The sequence below is a fragment of the Python bivittatus genome, unplaced genomic scaffold (genome assembly GCF_059951505.1).
Source record: "Python bivittatus isolate LINGU-HERP-01145 unplaced genomic scaffold, Pbiv_v1 ctg000330_np1212, whole genome shotgun sequence".
Lineage (NCBI taxonomy): Eukaryota > Metazoa > Chordata > Lepidosauria > Squamata > Pythonidae > Python > Python bivittatus.
The window spans coordinates 21,869,131-21,892,178 of record NW_028277058.1 but is presented as its reverse complement, the minus strand read 5'-3'; the positions used below and the strand labels follow the sequence as shown (position 1 = coordinate 21,892,178).

The following is a 23,048-nucleotide window of genomic DNA, read 5'->3' as shown; positions in this document are numbered from 1 at the left end:
CATTTAGTCATATTAAATGACTACTCACTACCAGCAGGACTGTGTCTGCATTAGCTTATTAGTCTCCAATGTAATATTAGAGGAACTTCATTTCCATGTTACTGACTGTAAAAATAATTTAATATCAATTTTTAGGTACAGGAGAAATTCCTAGACACCATTACTTTGTTTTGCTGAGAATAATTATAAGTAGAACTATTCTAACACAGTAAAGATAAAATACAGAATATAACCTATGTAGTCTATTACATTTCACTGTAATAAAATTATTAAGATCTACCAGATTCCATTGCATTACACTTACAGTGGGGCAAAAAAGTATTTAGTCAGCCACCAATTGTGCAAGTTCTCCCACTTAAAAAGATGAGAGAGGCCTGTAATTTTCATCATAGGTATACCTCAACTATGAGAGACAAAATGGGGGAAAAAATCCAGAAAATCACATTGTCTGATTTTTAAAGAATTTATTTGCAAATCATGGTGGAAAATAAGTATTTGGTCAATATCAAAAGTTCATCTCAATACTTTGTTATATATCCTTTGTTGGCAATGACAGAGGTCAAACGTTTTCTGTAAGTCTTCACAAGGTTTTCACACCCACTGTTGCTGGTATTTTGGCCCATTCCTCCATGCAGATCTCCTCTAGAGCAGTGATGTTTTGGGGCTTTCGCTGGGCAACACGGACTTTCAACTCCCTCCAAAGCTTTTCCATGGGGTTGAGATCTGGAGACTGGCTAGACCATTCCAGGACCTTGAAATGCTTCTTACGAAGCCACTCCTTCGTTGCCCGGGCAGTGTGCTTGGGATCATTGTCATGCTGAAAGACCCAGCCACGTTTCATCTTCAATGCCCTTGCTGATGGAAGGAGGTGTTCACTCAAAATCTCACGATACATGGCCCCATTCATTCTTTCCTTTACATGGATCAGTCGTCCTGGTCCCTTTGCAGAAAAACAGCCCCAACGCATGATGTTTCCACCCCCATGCTTCACAGTAGGTATGGTGTTCTTTGGATGCAACTCAGCATTCTCTCTCCTCCAAACATGACGAGTTGAGTTTAGACCAAAACATTCTACTTTGGTTTCATCTGACCATATGACATTCTCCCAATCCTCTTCTGGATCATCCAAATGCTCTCTAGCAAGCTTCAGACGGGCCCGGACATGTACTGGCTTAAGCAGGGGGACACATCTGGCACTGCAGGATTTGAGTCTCTGGCAGCATAATGTGTTACTGATGGTAGCCTTTGTTACTTTGTTCCCAGCTCTCTGCAGGTCATTCACTAGGTCCCCCCGTGTGGTTCTGAGATTTTTGCTCACCGTTCTTGTGATCATTTTGACCCCACGGGGTGAGATCTTGCGTGGAGCCCCAGATCAAGGGAGATTATCAGTGGTCTTGTATGTCTTCCATTTTCTAATTATTGCTCCCACAGTTGATGTCTTCACACCAAGCTGCTTGCCTATTGCAGATTCAGTCTTCCCAGCCTGATACAGGTCTACAATTTTGTTTCTGGTGTCCTTCGACAGCTCTTTGGTCTTGGCCATAGTGGAGTTTAGAGTGTGACTGTTTGAGGTTGTGGACAGGTGTCTTTTATACTGATAACAAGGTCAAACAGGTGCCATTACTACAGGTAATGAGTGGAGGACAGAGGAGCCTCTTAAAGAAGTAGTTACAGGTCTGTGAGAGCCAGACATCTTGCTTGTTTGTAGGTGACCAAATACTTATTTTCCACCATGATTTGCAAATAAATTCTTTAAAAATCAGACAATGTGATTTTCTGGATTTTTTTTTCTCATTTTGTCTCTCATAGTTGAGATATACCTATGATGAAAATTACAGGCCTCTCTCATCTTTTTAAGTGGGAGAACTTGCACAATTGGTGGCTGACTAAATACTTTTTTGCCCCACTGTAGAAGAATGTGACCAAAATTCAAGAAGTGCCTTTTTTCTGAAGTAGATTTTACTTTTTTTACTATATTTTTCTCTAATAGATTTCCTCAAATGGTCTTTCTCCAAATCTGTTGAGATTAGACTTCCTAGAACTGTTAGGGACCATAACCAATGGACGATGATCAAAGGTCATGCTCTGAGAAGCTTGGGAGTTGGTCTCAGCAGCCAAGTGATACCAGGTTGAGATATGCTAACCCAGAGAATGAACACAGGATCTTCTGCACACAAATATATGCTTGAATTACAGCTCTCTAAAATATGGTCCTAATGAAGAGTATGAAAGGAAAGTATCCATAATAAACACTAATAAACTTACCAAATTCCAGCCTGGATAAAGGTAGTCAGTTCCAACAAATTCAAAATAGTGAGCAAAGCCTTCTTTTAGCCATACATCTTCCCACCATACTGGAGTTACAAGATCACCAAACCACTGAAAAAGAAATTCACTTTGGTTAAATTATTATTTTTGCTTTGTTTATAGTTTACATTTCTGTACATTCTATTTCTATCATCAAGTGGAATGAAATCCCTGCAACAGCGCTGAAGAGTTATTGTGCAAATTAGGAATGCTTAATTATCTTTTTTCTTATCTTTATTTGTATCAGAAATGTTAATAAAGGGTTCCAACACAAGCTGTCCCCATGAAAGGTTACTTGGATAATTGCATCCTATACAACTTTTAATGTATTTCGTTTACCATAGAGGTAGGTAATTTCTGAGTGACTGGGGATCACAACTCAACTTTCTGAAGAGTCATAAGAGGCCATCTGGTAATACAGTGATGGTCCCAGAATACCTATGGCTGAAATTTTCTGATTCATTTTTGGGGAGGTTTTGGGGGACAACCAAGGGTAAGAAAGGGGAAAAGAGGCCTCTATGAGGCAAATAGATTCCTAGGGACCATATGCAGGCCATGGGTTGTTCTCTCTTCCTTTATAGTATCAGTAAATACTAAACCACCGTTTCTGAAATAACAGGCTACATGCTTCCTAAATAAAATGGGGAAAAAAACTGAAAAGAATTATTGTTCAACCAAAACATTTTCTTTAAATCTTTTTGTACTGGAAAGAAATAACCATGATCCTGTTTCATAAAGATATTTTGGTCTCAAAAAGCAGGACACTTCAATACTGCTCCTTACTAATTCCAGAACAACTCCTGCATCTCACTATTTCTAGACTGAATCATAAAGATCTCTCCAGCTCAGGTGCACAAGAATCTTCTGGATGGTTAGAATAATTGTCCCTCTATACTTAATGTGTTTAACAGGTATGATCAAATCACTAATTAAGTCAATCCCATGTAGTTAAATAGCTCCAATTCCACAAACTGAGAAGTAGGCTATTTAATCTTTAGGCACATTATCATTTTTAGATTCTCTTTTACCACTACGCTATAATTATATGGATTGCTATAACGTTCTTCCTACTACAATCTTAGTCCTCTCTTCAATTACACAGAAGAAAAACCAATGCCTTATATGGTCCCTGGAACATTCAGAAATCATAGCACTTCAGCTATAAAGCTATAAAATATACAAAATCAGGTGCAATGAAAATTCAATTTCCAACAAAGAAAACTGATAAAATATTATTTTATTTAATTAGCTTCAACGAGGTTTAATTCTGAAATGTCCCAGGTACTTTTAACCTAAATACAATTTTGTTTATGACAAACAGAGTGTTGTTTGCTGCATATGACAAAGCACAGCGTATCAAAAGAATGTGAACATCAGATTAGAAACTTACCTAATGCACTGGGATCTGATGCAAATTTAACCATGCTTAGAGTCACTGAGATAATTTTTTTTTTTTTTGTCTGCACTCAGTCATTGCTGACCCTGCAGTGACTGCTTGGACAAGTCCTTGCAGTTTTCAAGGCAACTGTTTTTCGGAAGTGGTTTGCCAGAGCCTCCTTCCTAGGGCAGAGCCCAGCTGGCGAGCGCAGGAGGCAGGGTTTCTGTTGCTTCGCGCCCTTTTTGGGCGCGCGCGGTTTTTCGCGCTTACCGGCAACTGCTCCCAACTCCTTTTTTGCAAGGCGCCGCCAGCATTTTTCTTCCCACCAGAGTGAGAGTCCCTATTTATCTACTCACGTAAGTTTTTGAACTGTTCGGTTGACAGGAACTGGGGAGGAAACAGGAGCTCACCCTGTTTAACGCGAAGGCTGGACTCGAACCGCTGAAGCGTCGACCATTTCTGGCCGGCAACTTTCAGCGTCATTAAGCCGCTGCGCCACCGCGTCCCCCTGAGATAATTAATCATGACTAACTTGTTCACTGATATCATGGGATCTACCTTAACTGAGACAGGATTCAATCTATTATCAAATAATTATTCAAATATAAATTTCATTGTGATTGCAATAACATCCATGCTATTCTTTCTAAATAGTTATGGATTTGGTGGCTTTTGGGCTTGAGAGAGCTCTTTTATGCCATCTACTGATCATATGGATTTTTTCCAGTAATCCTAAAACAGCTGTACATTCCTACCCTGGGGAGCATCCTCCTCCTGGAGATCTGGATGGCCCTGACCCTCTTAGGCCTTTCACAAGATTCTGAAGACCTCTGTTTCCCCAGGCATTTAGGCCAGGAGGTTAGGCAAGCTTTGCTGCTGTTTTTTTTTTTTTTTTTAATGATTGGGATGTGTTGCTTACCTCAAGCATCATGGGTTTGGCTATCATTTTTTTTTTAATTCTTGTACACAGCCCAGAATCACTGTTGTGAGATCGGCAGTCATATAAATCATTTAAATAAAATAAACAAATTAAACTACTTATACAGGTTTGATCATTGCGAATGGTTTCCCAGTTCTCTGGAGCATAATCTGAAGATTCACAAGGGCTGTAAAAGGGGAGCCACTGACCTTTCCTTGGTTCCACTGACAGAATAAATCTCTCAGTATAAGAGGGCTAAGTGATTCCATCCTATGCCAGTGAATCCATTCTGAGTAAAAGCAGTTGTGCACTCATTCTGAAGGGCAAATATCTTTACTGCAGATGTGCAAATGATGGTGTTTTCCTTAGAAACACAGTTTAATTCTTATGGAAATATATTTGCACAAGCAATTAATAAATTAAAGCATGATTAATCAAACTGGTTTTTAACCTATTTTGCAACTGAACCAAATAAACTATTGATGCTTCATTTTAAATATAAGTATGAACTAAATGCACAGTCAATAAAAAAACAAATAAGAAACTCCAGAGAAAACAATCGCGACATTATCTTATGTTTTCCTAGGTACCACTTTTATAAAGACTTAAATACATTTGGAATTATTCAAATAAAATTGCATATTAATATATAAACAAAACATAATATATTAAGAACTGTCTTTGATACATACTTATTTTAGAAATGCTTTCTACTACCAAAAATCTCATATGTTTGCACATATGTGTGTATAATGATTTGCTAAAAGGTCTATTTCTGATGAAGAAATCACTGGGTAAGATTTTGTGTGTCAGAATATCAGAAATTAGATTAATATATTCTGGTTGCTATTGGCCTAAAACAATAAGTATTAATAGAAAAAGTTAAAATGTAGGGAAAAAAGGGGAATCTTTATTGATTGAAAATGATAGCTACAAAATAATAAAGAAGCGCTTTTACTGAGTTATATTTAATATACTAAGTAGGAATATGTATGATACCAAGTTACAAAGAGCCCTTAGTTAGACAAGTGGAAGTAGCTTAAATCCTTGGCTAATGAAAAGATCTAGTTATTACCTAATGGATTTAAGCATAACTTTAAAATGCAACTCTCTGTGTACTTGCATGAGAGTGACCCCTTAGCAATGGGATGGGATATTTTCAAAAATCCAAGTAAATTAATGTGGTGATCCTGTTTCTCCAGAAAGCTGTTCATTTGTCTTGCTGACTTTCTCCTTCAGAAGATGATGGAAGAAGTACAAGGGGATTGTTATCCTTAAGCTGATACTAACCAGTAGGGAAAATTTAATAAGTGATATTGAAATAATGGAAATATTGAGAAGAGACCATGTGATGTATGACCATGTTTTGGTTTTAAGGAACATACAGCCAAAGGCAGTCATAACTTCAACTTTAAGAAAGATAGCCCCAAATTGTAAAGATGGTGTCAGGAAGTTTAAAGCTCAAAATAAAAATAAGAGGCTGGTAAAAGATGCTAAAAACAAAAATGGCTTCTTCAGCTATGTTCAGAATAAAAAAGAAAAGAAATAATATAGCAGCTATTCAGCAAAGGTGACAAAAGATAATAGGTAACAAAGGTGGAATTACTCAACTATAATGGTCAGTTTTTATCCAACAAGATGCTATGTGTTTCATCATATAATTGTAAAGGGCAACCTGAAAGGGAAGTTTGATATTGATAGAGATAAGGTCAAAGAATAATTACTTATCCTAAATTAAGTCCACATGGATTTTTGAGAACAATTCTTATCAGGCTAACCGTATCTTATTTTTTAGATAATACTATTATAGAAGATAGCTAATACCGTATTCTAGAAAGACAAAAATAATAACAATCACATGTATAAAATGGAAATTCCTCTCTTGCCACTAGTCCTTATGAAAAGGATCTTGAAACTATAGTTAAATACTAGCTAAATATGGGTCAACAGTACACGACAGCTACAAGAAAAAGTAAACACATGTTTAGATTACAACAACTGAACAGTTTCTAAATAACAAGAAGTAATTAATCCACTCTAGGTGTGAGAAGTAAACTGAAAGCCAATGATTCATAGGCCAGAGATTGTAGTTTAGTAACCACTCAACTTCAAGATCAAGCACCACACAAAGGGCCTTTTAACTACTGGAAGAGTGGGAAGAAAAAGCTAGAGTTTTGAACCATTATGGGCATAAGGGGGCTTCACCCTTACAATGGCCACTAGTGGATAACCGACTGTTTAGTTTGTCTTTATTCTTGTTTGTAATGAAGATTTTTAACTAGCCAAGTCCTAGATTAAGAAAGAAGTTTAATAGTTTACACTACACTATATTACACTCAGTCTATAAAATATTGTTGAATTCTGGTCAGAGAGACTGCCATTGCCACTTTTATCCGACCTCAGCTAGAACATTTGTGTCCAGTTCTGGACCACCATGTAAGAAGGATTGAGATGAACTAGAATAGGCTAAAGAAGTACAATGTGAATAATCAAAGGACTGGAATGTAAGTCCTATAGGAGAGCAAAAAGGAACTGAAGGTATGTACTGGGTTCTTGAGAAGGGAACAGTAGGAGGGATATGATAGCACTCTTGAAATATCTGAAGGGGTACCACAAAAAAGGCAGACATTATTTATCATTCCAGACTGCAAGACATGGAATAACAGTATTATATTACAGGAAGACATGTTCCAGATGAATGCTAGAAAAGAATTCCTAATAGCAAGAGCAGTTTGATGTATTATTGTTATTTATGATTTCCCCTTCACTGGATGTAGTCAGACTGAGGATGACAATTATCTGTCAGGGATGCTTTAACTGGGACACAAAATGAAACATTGGTCTCAGTTACCTAAATGGTCCCCATCAGTGCTAATATTTTTATATGCATTTGGTCTTAACATAACTAAAAGCATGACAGGCTACTAAAACTATTCTATTCCACAAGGTAGCCTTGTGCAATAAATTAAGAGCCCTATAGTTCTACTTAAATGTCGCCCATATCTGCAGAAAGTATTTGATGTGTGTCTATAGAAATTAAACTCTTTTACTGAAAGCTGTAAGATTGAAGACAGTTATTCATAAATTGCTATAAATCTTTGGAAAAAAATAGCTATTACACATATGATCATAATCTTCATATTACAGTTAATCAGAGGTGAGAAAAATTTTATTGATTACATCTATTTAAGGGTTTTCTCTTGGTTGTTTTGCAATTCTAAAAATACACACCATTTCTTGTTAAGTAATACTGTACTTAAAACATAGCAGTGTACCTGGTAACTAAAGATGAGAGATCTCAGACATAATTCACAGTGACAATAACATAGAGAGTTGATCACTAACCATCACTAAGCGCTAGATTTCAGGAAGCAGGACACTAAACTTCTAAATCACAACAATAGCAAGTCTAACACTTTGTAAGAGGATATTAATAAGTCAGTCAATCACTTTGTAAGAGGATATTAATAAGTCAGTCAATCAGTAAGCATTCTTTAGCATTTTACAAAAATAAATTTAGATTGAGATAGATTTCACCATTATGACCAATGATCAGCTTTAGACATTTCCCTGGTGCAAATCTGAAGGATTAGTTGGTTAGCTTGGGAGACAAAGGCCAGCCCCAGTATCTGAGATCAGTGTTAGGAGTTTCAGGTTTTTGGAAGCTCTCCAGAGAATTATTTGGAAAAGAGCTGGCAATAACTAATCAGAGATATTGGAATATCAGTTTGTATCTCTATACAATCCAAACCCTTTAAAATATGACCCTATTAACTCTATTAAAAAGGAAAAAATGCTTCTCTTATTTTGTATATCTGGTTTAAGGAATTCGTATGAAACAAATTGTTTATGTGTGAGCTTATATATGAGCTCTCATTCAATCTAAGATAAGTTAAGAGTTCTTAACTACCAGTGATTTCAGTAAGAGAGTTAAATACGCCTTTAAATTTATATCAAAAAATAAACAAGATTTAAAAGTGCTCAGCTTTATTTGTCACTCTTATGTTCACATGAAAAATCTTGGGGAAGTTTTAAAATGTATTTCATTTACAAAACAGTCCTTTGTAATGTCACAAAGGTGACCTTATGTGATAAAGTTTATTTATTTAAAATATAGTGTATTGTTAAAATATATAGTGTACTGTTTATAATATTTCCAGATCATATTATTAAAAATTAAATTATGTTTAGAAGTTAGCTAGAAGATAAAGGAAAAACCATGTAAAATAAATGTAAATGGTTTGCTGCAATGTGTCCTAAGGTAGTTAGGATTCTTAATATGCAAAGAAGCAAGACATTCCTCATTTATGAACAGAAGAAAATGGCAGAAAAAGATAGAACAAAACTCGTTCAAGTTTATACACTAGGAGAAGAGGGACTATCAAACTGATTTCAGCCAAAGCAAATTTGAGAAGAACATGAAACTTAGCCTGAGATTGCAATAGTGCTTTAATAATACATTTCCAGTGACTATCACTACACTCAGCTATTCAAAAATAAAAGTCCATTATAATTACTCTAAATGGAAAGAAGTTTGGTAATAATGTTTGATACCCATTTCACTAAAGATGGGGGACTTCTCACAGTTATAACTAAAAAATTATACCTTTACTTATCAGATAGAAATGTCCCCAATAATGTGCTCAGTTTTGAGCTTTTACCATAGTTAAAATAGTTTTATGTTGCATGCTCACAAGATATTGTTTATCTCCTACCTGATGGCATAGCTCATGCACAATGACCATGGTGACATCCAGTAAATATGATATGGAAGAAATGCTTGAATCCAGGAGTAGTCTCTGTTCCACAAAAACACTTAAGCCCCAGTTTTCCATAGCAGCATAAGGATGCTTAGGCACAGCTAACAGATCTAGAAACAGAATGAAATGTACTTTAACAAGCTTGTGGGTTCTAAAACTCCATTAATTAAAAATGATAGGGCACAAAAAAAATTCTGAAATATAAGAATCAAAACTTTAATATTCCTTAGCAATAACACAAACTATATTTTACACATAAACTATTCTAACTTCATTGTTTAGTATATATCATGTCCTAAGAATCTAAGTATGTTATTCTCAGTTTAAACTTCACTAGCATTACTCATCATTTGGACAGACAAAACCTCATACTTCAGTAATCAGTGATACCCAGATTAAAAGACATAATTTTACTTAAAATTTGGCATATGAAGACAAGAAAGCAACTATTCATGTGTGTCCATATCAAAAATTCTGCTTTAGTATAATGAAGTTTGCTAATTGGAAGAGAAGGACATTATTATCCAGATCACTTAGTTGTCCCAAATCCATGTGAGACTAAACACAGAAAGTCTTGAACTCAAAGGTACTGTGGTTTACAGATATAGCCAATGAGATCATTAAACTGCATGATTCTTCTTGTTTACATTTCTACAATTTGTAATGTGTTGCATATAAGTTATAAGCTATTCCCATAGCTTTCCATTTGTCCATGAGAATCATGTTTGAAAAATAAACAAACAATGTCCCAAGCAGGCTTTATACTTTATATTTATACACCTGGATATTTGTTTTATTTTGCTTGCTTTACACGTTATCATGCACACAAGTGCATTAACGTTATTCATTAATGGAAATATTCTGCAGTTAGTTGTATGTTTGTAAGAATTTTATTGCACATTTAATCATTACCGATCGTTCAGATTTGTTAGTATACAACTAGGAGCACATTAATGTACAAAGTGCATACTTTGTTGTTTTGTGTACCTGTGTGCGTTTCTATATGTATGTATGTATGTCTATTTTGTATATAAACATACAAAGGGAAAATAATTTTCTGTCAACAGACAGTGAGAGAACATGTTAAATTTTCCAAATATTTTTCTCCCTGTAAGGTAACTATTTGAATAACTGATGGAAATATATATATAAAACTGTATTTTTTAAAAAATCACTCTTACAGTCTATATCAAAAACACTTGATAAAACATTTGGGGTTTTTAAAGTTATCATATGCACTCTGAACTGGGATAAGAAGTGAACAGCTAGCCAATGTAGCTGATGTAATATGCAATGTGTAACATACATCAATGGAAAGAGGGGGGGGGGACAAAAAAACAAACAAATACGCAATCTCTTTAGACCAGGGTTGTCCAAACTTGGCCATTTTAAGATGAGTGGACTTCCACTCCCAGAATTCCCCAGCCAGCCATGCTGGGAGTTGAAGTCCACTCATCTTAAAGTGGCCAAGTTTGGACAACACTGCTTTAGACAATCTCTCCTGTGCCTGACCCAGAGTGGAGAGATTGGAAAGGAAGGGATTACAAGAGAGTAAGCAGGCACACAATCAGAAATACACCGGCTGTTTGCCTAGTGCTGTTTGTATTTGCATTTACTGGAGAGGAAGGGATTACAAGACAGCAAGCAGGCACACAATGGGTTATATACATCAAAAGGAACACAATGGCACTGGCAGCCCTGAGTGTGCTAGGCAAACAGCCAGTGTATTCCTCATTGTGCACCTGTTTACTCTTTTGTAATCCTTCCTCTCCAATAAATGTAAATACAAACATTAATTCCCTTCTTGCTAATTATCCCAGCACCAGGGTGAGCATTCCAAAGGGCAGGGGAGTGGTTAGGAGGCAAACAAAAGCCAAAGGTGTGAAACTGATTAGTCTTATCCGTTACAGGCAGCAACTATGAGCCAGCTATCCCAGTGCCAGAGTGAGCATTCCAAAGGGCAAGAGAGTGGGGAAAAGAAAAGCACAGTCACTGTGATGTGATTTCCCATTTAGCAACTGCTTCACTTAACACCAGAGCTGTTGGTCCCAATTTTGGTTGCTAAATGAGGACTACCTGTATATATTTGACTTGTCTAACAAAATCTGCATGCAATGTTCCAACATCTTTTATCTCTAAACAATTCAAGCACCATAATTACTTGACCTATGTAACATAATGTGCTTGGAATCCTTTTTTTTTTTTAATCAATATAATCATGATGGAGGATAAACAATAACAAAAATAGTGTAAATATTAACCATTTTAATGTGATCCCATAATGATCTTTTAAATCTTCTATGTTTTGTTAAATTCACATACAAATTTCACTTGGTTTCCAAATAATTTTTAAAATGATGATTTGTTTTACTTATTCAATTATATGGAGCCCTGGGGCTTCCCTAGCTTGAAATTATCAAGTATGCATAACTAAAAAGCTTGCATATGCAGCAGGTGTGCCCTAGATTTGAGACTTCTCTGCATATATTCTCATGACTATTGTTTGAGAAGCTGCTGTTAAAAATCATCTTATTTCTTAGCAGAAAATGTATTTATTGCTGGACTAGCAAATAAATTTCCAACAAATTTATTGCTGAACTAGCTTCCACATAATCTTCAATTCCTGGTCAGAATTGAGTATTTGGTGAATTACTTCTCTGTAATCCACTAAATTGTTTCCTTTTATTTTTTTCCCGCTCAGGAAAAACCTTTCCTCAAAAAACTGTATTAAATTACAGGTTTTAATTCCCTTACAGATTGTCAGATAGTTATTAGCTTCTGTGCAAGCAAACAGAACTAATTGATTATACAAAATAGCTGTATGTAGGCCTAGAACAACTATTTTGCTATGTAAACCACAGATCCTGCTGTCCAGTAATTATCCATGCATTTTCTTGTGTGAAAGAATGAGTCAGTCCTTTTCCTCAGGCCAGGTTTCCTTAAAATACTCTGCAACTCAGTTAATAGTCTCATGACTTTTTCTTCATTTAGATATTAGTACATTCTTGGACCCCAAAATCTTTTTGTACAGAAATAATTTTTGTGAGCATTTGTACATTTGCTTAGTCCATTTTAGGAGACTGACTGGGGACATATAACCAGATGCTGATACACAGAAAAATATGCAAGGTATTTTATTACAGAGCTATTGTCTATTATCTAGGCCAGATTGTATGCACCGGCTTCCTAGCATGAAAGGTGCAGAAAATTCTCAACTTGTGTTGTGTAATTTCCTTTTCCCAGGATATATTTAGAACAGGTTTCTTGCTGATGCTGGGGTTGTCGTCTCATCTTTTTTTATTAAACTTTTTTTAAAAGAATATAAAGCATGAATCATGAATGACATACAAAAAGAATAAGAGCATAAAATATAATGGTGGAGTACAAGTGAGTAAGCATGGGATCTAGAATGTCATGCAGGTTACATGTTTTCAATATATCATTAGTTGCTTATAAAGTAATGACATAAGTTATATTACTTTTTAAAAGAGAGTTTAAAAATCACCATTAAGCTTTAAACCCCCTTTAAAAAAGTACATCAGGAATGAGCAACCCATGGCTTATCCTGTGGATCACATGCAGCTTTCCAGAACAGCCTGCTCCCACTGTGTGCCCCAGAAAGCATATGACAATTATTAGTAATGTGTTCTTTTTTTCCTTTTTTTTTTTTTTGCCATTTTTAATCCAAAAAATAAAATGGGTAAAAATGGGTATGGTTAAGATTACAAGATTACAAGAAGTAAAATGTATCCATGTCCACTTTTAACAACTTGAATCAAAAAGAGGTTAGAGATTTTCAGTCTTGTCTAACCAGTAATGTCACTGATCATTTCCACCCTCCCCAAAGAGAAGAAATCCATCCCCCAAAGTTGCCCACCTTTGTATTAAATATACAAAAGGAACAAAAAATGTGGGCAGCACCAGCATAAAATAAGCAGAGGGAAGGAAGTAGCATGTATAAATGATTGTTTAAGAAGAAACAGGGAGTTTCAGACTAAACTTTCTTCACAGGCTATTATTTCTTCAAACTACTATGTGAGAAAAATCTTTATATCAATTCCAGTGAAATGTGTTTGGCTTGATATTAAAACATTTTTCTTCCTGGTACTAAATGAGACACAGCAAGCCCAGCAAATATAGAGTGACCGTAGCTTAGTGCAACAGAGAGAATGAGAAGGATCTGCTTAGGCTAAAATATAAATTCCATGAGCAGGAAGGATACTTTATGAGGTGATACAGAGATAAGTATAAAAGAATTTGGAGTTCTTGTCTATAAACTAGACAATGTTAAAAGGAATGGTCTTTTGAGAACCTGGAACTAGGTTCTCAAGAGAAGACTGAATCGTTGTTGATATGCTAATTTTCCCACTTTTCAGGAAAAGCACTCTGAAGTGCTTGGTGAGGTGAGGAATTTAAGATTAGTGGTCTTGGGGAATTTGATGAGGCCAACCTTGTTAGGAGAGATTTGGGCTTCATGGTCTCCAGAATTGGGCCTATCTCAATTAATATATGGCACAACACATACTTTGGACTTGTATTCTGAACAAGACTAAAAGATACTGATCTCTATATCAAAATACTCTATTGCATTACTGAATACATTAGTTTTGACCTACTGGTTGTCAGGAAGAATGACTTCAAAAATTTCTGCTAGTTTAGTTGAAAGCTCTGTTGAAGCTCTGACCTCTGCCTAACATCAAGGATTACTTACGCCATCACTAAAACCACTCCCAGCATCCTTATCCATCTTATAGCATCCTGTCAGCTTTTTGATACTGAGAAATTAAGGGAAATTTAGTGACAGAGTTGATGTCTGGACAACATGATGAAGCCTGCTATGAATACAAAAAGATAGTTAAGAATCCATTTGCAAACTTATTCTGTAGCATGAAAAACATGCTTCCGCCCCCCCCCATTACAGTATTAGTACAATGTCATCCTAAATAACTGTTTCCGTTTGTGAAGAGCTCCTTGCTTATAAAGCTGCCTGAATCTGTAGAAACTCAGTGCTATTGTTTTGATAGAGACAGATTGGATTAGTACACTAGCCAGTCAATTTATTATGGATACAGTTCAGATTATGCAGCCTGAGGATATGAATAAACTGTTGAGAGGCTGTAGATCTATCATCCATTTTCTGAACCTTTAACAATCGAAATTCTAGAATCTGCCATAACTGATTATTTGAACTTCAGAAGCTGACCATGTTTCCTTGAGTGACAGTTTGATTCTTACTTGCTTAAAAGAGATGATGATGATGACATGCCATCAAGTCATTGTCAACTCTTAGCAACCACATAGATAGATTTTCTGCATTTTCTGTCCCTAATCTGGTCCTTCATCACTTCTGTACCTGAGTCCATACACCTTGCTGCTGGTCATCCTCTTCTCCTCTTTCCTTCTACCTTTCCCAGCATTAGAGCCTTTTCCAGAGAGCTAGGTCTCTGCATAATGTGTCTGAAGTAGGATAATTTGAGCCTGATCATTTGTGCCTTGAATGAGAATTCTGAGTTGTTTAAAGGAGGCAGCAATGAAATCACTTAAGAAGAAACTTAAATTAGTTACTATTGATTTCTGGTAATTATTATATAACTTCAGATTTGTCATATATTAAATTTGAGGTAATATAGCATTAGACAATATTGATTATTTCAATTTGTTAAAAACTATTTTAGGGACAGCATTTGGGATAAAAACATTGGTAGCCATGGCACAAAGCTCACACCTGAGAGGAGATGGGGGACATGACCCCTTAGTTTGACTTCAGTGATTTTCAGCCCCATCAACCATGACTTCCTTCAGACTTACAGTATTTATCTGGAACAGGGGACTGACAAAACATGCACTGTTATAGTAATTCCAGGCTTCCCTGGGTACCTAGCCTCAGAAGAGGGTGGTGGGGTACTTTGATTCCACTCAAAGATGCCTTAGTGTTCTCTCTTCTACTCCATGCATAAATTACACCTACATTCAATATACCACATTATTAAAAGCAAGTAATCATGTTATATTAATTTCGTATTGTTTCTGGTCAACTGTGTTGACTAGAACCGTTTGTAGAGAGCAAGGAGATGGCCTTGAAGGGAATGTTTTGAAGCTGCTACAGAAATAACAAGGGCAGAAGCATACTTTCAGCCTTGAGAAAAGAGATAGTGTTAGGAAGAAACTTAGGCTGGCTCTTCTCTGACTCAGTGGGATATAAGATGGAAGGAAGGTAAGCATAAGCAGACTTGTAAGGTTCTATTCCTAAAGCCTATTTCAATAAAATATAACTCAGAGGAGGGAGGGAGGGAAATCTTCCTGTGGAGTCAGCTTTCTGATCTAGTCTACCTCATTGGGCTGACAGAGTTTGTATTTTAAATAATAAAATAAATACATTTCTGAGGGGTCAATACTGAATGGAAATCAGCCCTTTGGTTATACAGCTTCAAAATTCTAGTAAGGGCTTTCCTTGAATTAAGAAGTGAAGATATTTAAACTTAAGAAGTGAAAAAGGGTTAGGGTTAGGGTCATGGCTAACTTGGACTCCTCCAACAAGGAGACTGACAATGAGCAACCAGATCCAGAGTTGCCGGATGAATTGCTGCCTGAGCAGAGGAAGCTGCACTGCCCAGTAACACAGCTGCTACCAGTCTCTGAAGATGAGGATCTGAGCTGCCACCCCCTCCCAATACAAGGGCTCACCCTGCAGAGAGGAGAGGAGAGCAGAGCAAAGGTGCTCTGCAAGGCTCCTCAGAAAAAAAGGAACTTCACCCTTCCAAATAAGCAACACTGAGGTTCTATTTAAGAAGAGTTGTGAGCTCAAGCCTCTCCATTGGCAATAACCATTTGTTTACCCAGACTCCATGTGCCTTGACTCCCAACTTGAAACTTCATTACTTTGACTATGGACCTGGACTGATGACCCTTCTACAATGTTTGGACCCTTGGACTTTGCTTGACCACTCTTGTGCCTGTCGTTTTGGATTTGGAACTCTAAGTAAGCTTGCTGGACTTTGGGGGGCTTGTTTTCTCTAGTGTGTGTGTGTGTGTGTGTGTGTGTGTGCATTGCACTCACATTTCCTTTGCTGCTTATTTATTTGTTTCACAGACTTCTCAGTAAAGTTTGCAAACACCTCTGTGTTTGTGGATACATGGGCTGAAACAGGAGAGACAGAATCATTATTCAGTACAGGTAGTCCTCACTTAATAACTACAATGGGGCTGGAAACTTAGTCATTAAGCAGGGCAGTCATTAAGTGAACCATCATGTGACTACACCCAGTTTTACAACTTTTTTGCAGCAGTCATTAAGCAAACACACGGTTCCCCTTTGATTTTGCTTGCCGGAAGCCGGCTGAGGTCACAAATGGCGTTCACATGACCCCATGATGTAAATGAGACTGCAACCATCGTAAGTGAGAGATGGTTTCCAAGTGCCCAGATCATGATCACATGACCCGGGGGTGCTGCGAGAGTCATAACTTTGGGCACCGGTTATAACTTTTTTAGAGCCATCATAACTTCAGACAGTCACTAAATGAATGGCTGTTAAGCAAGGACTACCTGTACTTACTTACTTACTTACTTCATTCATTCATTTGTACAGCCAGCCATCTCAAATTCATGACTCTGGGTGGCTCTGGATCCATTCTTTAAACCTTCAAAGCAGCTACATACCAAGAAAACCTACAGAGCCTTCAAAGCAGCTGCCCCAAGATTCTGAACAGCTGTTTTGAGGAACAGATTCAGAGCAAACCATTTCTTCAAAATGATTTCCACATGTGTGACAATCATAGGGAATAGATACTAGAACAAAATCTTCACCAAAGTAAGCTTAATGCCAATTAAGTCAAACCTAAGGAGATGAGAATGCACTGTAACACCTATAAAATTCACACACACTTACATATATACACAATAAAAAGAAAATATCTCAATAAACACTTGTAATGCTAGTATTCCACATAACATGTTGGCCAAATTTGGTGATTTAGAAGAAAATTCATTATTTTATATGGATACAGTCTTTATGATTTTACAATTATGTTATAAAGAGATAATCAAATACTTTTTCACCATGGCAATTTTGTACACAATATAATCTCCAATAGTAGTTCAAAAACACTATTTAACAAAGCTACTATGTTTTAATTATTCTGTCATGTTTACTGCTTCAGAGGTTTTTATGAATGTGAGCCACTTTCAACTCTTTTAATCTGGGTGCATATAAATATATTTAAATAAATAATTTATGGATAAATACATAAGGACATTTTGCATTTGTAACACCCATATTTTCACATTCAGGAACATCATACAAGCCTATCCTCTTTCTCTATTTAATTCTCTTTCCTTTGTTTGCATTAAATTTGCCTTAATTGATTACTTCCAAAAATGAATGGCAATCTAGCTTATGCATCTAGTAAAAGGAAGGGCTTTATTTCTAAACCAAATTGTTTGTGTATTGTCTGGATAAACAATTACTGGAGATGAGTAAGGAAGGGAAGTTGTGGTTTATAGTTTTTATATCTCAAAGTGGATACTATTCTACCCCTATTTCCAGCTATCAGTTTGTCTTTCCAGAGTCTGTCAGCACATATCCCATGACCATAGTCAAGAGATCACTGTTTCCAAAATAAACCATAAAAACTAAGAATAACTGTGATTTTCAGACCACTGAGCCTGAAAAACCATTAAGATCCAGTCTGATATAATATCAGTCATCATGGCATTAATCTCTGTAAATGTTTGCCTCAATCTAATAATTTTCTACATCCAAAAAAACTGCATTTGCAAATTTTCATACAGCAGTGGAAAAGATAGCACCCTACGCAAGACATGCATGTTCCCAATCTCCCCTTTTAAGAAGCAAATTGGAGCTTCATTGTTTTTTTCTGACACACTTAAAATAGTCTGTTGGGGCATATAGTTATGATCTTGTAACACCTCATAATCTTGCTACAAACAGGAAGTCAGCTTCCTTACCCATTGTCAGGCTTCCTCGATCTAGAGTTGACAGAGCTGTAACTTTACACAGCTTAACTGGGTTGCTAGGCTTGGACTCAGCAACAGACTGTCAGACACACAGTGTGGCACAGCAAGATAAAAATCTTTACTGCAAACTAGAATGAAGCCATATTAAACAGTTGATAGGCTCTGTCAGCATGATGATGATGTTCCCTCTATATCACGGCAGTTTAGACCCACTGCTTATTCGTCCTGCCTTTATCACATTTCAAAAAACGATTTACCTACAATTCATCACTTTCTAGCCAGTCATTGGTTGAGGACAGAACTGACATCCCTCCTCGGAGAATGGCTCTCAGTTTATCACTCACCCCTTTGACTATATCTGAAGATGCTTTGAATAGGTGATGCTGTTGTATTATTTAGACCGCTTTGACTGGCAACAGCAGCATATAAAGAATATGCTCTATAACTGAATTATGCTGCCTCCCCAGAACTAACATTTAAAATAGTATTTAAAGTAGTTACTGGAAGGAATCTTCAATGTTGGCAGGACAGTGGAGGCGTCTATGGTTACACACATAAATAAACCATGGTACTCTAAATCTTGCCCAATACTTTTAAGCTACAAAGCATTTCACTTTAAAGTTATTCCTCATGGAACAAAGTAAAGCAGAAATGATTAAACTGATGAAGGAAAAAAGCTGTCAACAAAAACTAAAAGTAAATGTAAAATAACTCTCATACTGAAAAGCATCTGACAGATCCATAGAAATCCTTAAATATCAGGATTTTAGCAATAATGTTTTTAATGATACAGTTGTGTTATTGAAAATTTGGCAGAAGTTCAATCTCAGGAGTTAATTTCTTTGAGTAAGTATGTGCTGATTGGTACTTGAAATGATGCTGTAATCTTAAAACCTTATTTTAAACATAGTAGGTTTTTTGGTATAATAAAATGTTTTATTGAAATTTCTATATTAATATTCATCACTGCTTCTCTAAGTGGCTACACAATCATGTCTCCTTTTTTTCATATTTAGTATGCAATCTATGCACTTCTTTGTGCTACAACAATGGCAGGCAATAATCTTGGTCCTGCAAATTTTCTATAAAGCAACACACAATTTAAAAGTATGCATGGGTGGGCAGGATGGCAGTGAACACTTCTCCACCTGTTTTTCATCAAAAATCACTTTTTCAAAGCCTCCTTTTCTCTTAGCAGGGGATTTCCTAATCTTGAAATCTAGCCAAAAGAAAAATATACTGTATTATGAAAACTTGCAAACTGAGCCAAGCACATCCTCCCACTCACTTATGCTGCCTCTCAATGATTCATTTATCTGACACTTTCCAGATGTGCTGGGACCCTATTTGCCCTAGAATTCTGGGAGTCATTGTTCCAACAAAATTTGACAATGGCAGTCTATGGAAGGCAGTCATTGGGAATTGACAGAAAAGCCAGTTCTGTACATACAGCACATCCTAAGTTTGACACTTACTCTGGGAGACTAACAGTCCCTGTATATCATTATTACAAACAGTATCAAAATTGACATACAGCAGTTGAGTGTTAATTACTTCATTGCCCCTTGTACAACAAACATTTGCTTAATATTAAGTGAAATAAACATGCTTTTTTTTTCCTACAGACAATATAACAGACTTGTAAATGTTAAAGGATAGAAAATGAGTCTCAGTGGTGACTCACACCCTCATTGCTCCCCATTTGGACTACTGCAGTGTGCTCTGCATTGGACTAACTTTGCCAACCCCCTGGAAGCTACAACTGGTCTGGATTGTAGGGAACCAGGCACTGACTGGCACATGCTAGCATCAGCACACCAGCCCAGGGTGAGTTTCCAGTACAATTCAACCAGACAGACACACACACAGACACAGAATTTCTGCAAATTATTACAAACAGAGTTATTTTTGAGACCTTTGGAGGTGAAATAGTGTTATTAGTTTTTGGATCATGAATAGTTGGAGTTGTCTTTGTTCTTGTTTATAGTCAGGGATTTAAAATGTACTTTCAAATGGATGTTTTAGTACTGTTACTTTCTGCAGATGTATTAGGAACCACTGAGAGTCTTTCTCTTGTGCCAGATCCAGATCCAAATCCAGATGTACTCTTGGTGTGATCATTAAATCCTTTGAAAATGAAATGTGATACCTTCTAAAATTGATCATTTTAATGTAAATACTGACAGAGTGGAAAACAGCAAACAACCATTTTGCTAAAACCATAATTAAGAGTACAAGGATTTTATAAATAAAAAGAAACTGAAACTGATTATTGCTCATTTCCAATATAAATATGGTAGAACAGGAAATAATCACAAACATCGACCTCATTGTGAAATTCTTACATCCAACTATATTCCCAAGACTTATGAGTTGCATGTCAAAACCAGATCTTCTTATAATTTAAGAACAAGCTCAATATATTCCTAAAGATCCACTTCTAAAAACAAGTGAAATAAATACATTTTAACTTGTGAAACTTCTCTATTTAAAAGTACCATTTACGAAAAGTGTTGGAAGTCTTTAGGAAGTATCCATGTATCATATTAAGTTTAAAAGCATAAAAAGAAAGTAATGAATGCAGTTTTTAAAAATATAGAAGGCATATTCTGCTGTTTTAGAATATCACAGCTAAGGATGAAGTGACATTTTAGTCATACATTTGCATTACATCTGAAAGATTTTACTTTGGTTGCGGGATTCCAAAGCAATAAATAATAAAAACTGTCATGCTGACAAGATTATTTTCACCACACTGATGAGTCAATCATATTACAGCAAACTCTAGATATAGCATATGTGAGACTTGTTACTACATGTTCAGAGGATAACCAAATAAAAATAGAACTGCTTTTTTTAAAAAAAAAAAAGTGAATTGAAAGCTATTTTACTGAAGCAAAAAAAAAAAAGTCTTCTTTAGCATTCTCTTTTCCTTCAATTTTTTTGATATCATGGTTTGTGACCTTAAATTTTAAAATGATAGAGGAAACCAAAAGATACAGAATGGAGTACTCTGTTCTTCAGTCAATTCATCTGGTTGCTTTTTACTATATAGTCACCACTTTTCTGGAAGCAAGTCATGCTAAATACTTACAAGGCTGTGCTACTAGAAGAAATATATTTACTCAGTATGCTATGTATCTATAACTTACAGCTAGATAGAAACAGACAGACACATAAAAACTATTTCTATGGTTCTGTAAATATAGTACCCAGAGATAGGTGAATTTCAAGGATGTTCTACTGTTTTTTTACAGCTACAATAAACAAAATTATAAAGGTGTGTGGTATCATTTCTGAGAAATCGTCAAAGTCATCCTTACTATCAAAAAGCCCTGGCTTCCTGTGCAGGGGCGTGCATCATTCACTGTCATTACTGCTTGAAGGCACTTCAACCTTTAGGTAAAAGTAACCAGTCCAGTTCCCCCCCCATCTCCCCCCCACTCTACCAAAAGAGCACTGCTATCTATGATGCTGCCTTCACACAGTTGTCTTTAACTTATTTTGGCATCTCCAAAGAAGAAGACTCAGCAGGAAGCTTTTGCTGCTGGGTTCAACAGCCACAATTATACGATATGCTTTGAGGCAGATATTCTATCATCTATCTATGCTGTACTAAAGCAGGAAAAACCCATGTGAAGAAAGATGATTTTGCCAAATTTTAGATCTGTAGAAATGATAGAAAATTGGTTGAAAAACATCCCTGTCTATCTCTGCAGCTTGCTAAATCAAAAGAAAGGCCAACTCATCAACTCAACCGAAAGCGCTGCTATTCATAAACTCAGCAGTCTCTTTGCTGAAACCTGATGTGACTCCCTCTGCCCATCCTTCTGTGAACCAAAGGATCATGTTTAGAGCATTGATTTGTCATTACTTCCAAGGCTTCTTTTCCTTAAAATAAGCTCTGTTTTTAATCTGATTGTTCTATAAAGATTAATAGTTTTCCAGTGTACCACTTCATATTATATTCAAAATGAAATAGAATTGTTTAAGATCAAGTCTATATGACATACAATGCCCATCTATTTTAGCATGATGCTATTTACCTTGAAGCTAGCTGTAATATTGATGCATCACTATCTGCAATGTCATTATCTCATAGGTAATGCTTTATTCACGCATATTAGACAAATTGAGCTATCATCTTCAGTGATGTTCTATGGAAGTTTTTCAGGTTGCTTTTTGAAGGGGAGAATCTGCTCTAATACAACAATCAGTAGAAGCAGATGTTATAAATGTCTGAGGTATGGGTGGAGGTGCACTCACAATTTTATTCCATAAAAATAAATTCAGTCATTTCAGGTTTTCAAAAAAGCAACATCATAAATCCAGAATGTAGTATCTCAAAAAATCATAAACTTAAGCCACAATAATCATATATGCAAACTGGGCAAAAACAAAGCTTATCTTTGAATTAAGACTTCAGCTTATAGATACTATTTTAAAAACAATGGTTTTAACATGTATAAAATTCTGAGTAAATCCATGATCGTTGCTAGATAAAGGATCTTAACTAGCATAAAATAAAGATCCCTCTCAGCATGTTCCTAAGCAGAACTAACAGTTCTGGACAAGATCACCCACTGTTCTGGATAATTACAAGACATCTACTCTGCAGTCTTTTTGTGAGTTCTGTACCAGGTCTGCATTAAAAGCAGTATTAGAGCACTGTTGGTACTTAGGCTTTGTATACAGAGTATTCTCACTT

At 36.1% G+C, this 23,048-nt stretch overlaps 1 protein-coding gene across 1 annotated transcript in view; it reads right to left on the bottom strand.

Annotated features, from left to right (window-relative positions):
* The window catches only part of TRHDE (thyrotropin releasing hormone degrading enzyme), a 259,991-nt gene that overhangs the window by 120,228 nt on the left and 116,715 nt on the right, over positions 1–23,048 (bottom strand). Inside the window, exons 4-5 of the mRNA XM_088141536.1 lie at positions 9,320–9,474; positions 2,266–2,379 (exon numbers count right to left, since the gene is read on the bottom strand). Of these exons, the coding sequence (XP_087997662.1) occupies positions 2,266–2,379; positions 9,320–9,474 (269 nt within the window). The remainder of the gene's footprint in view (positions 1–2,265; positions 2,380–9,319; positions 9,475–23,048) is intronic.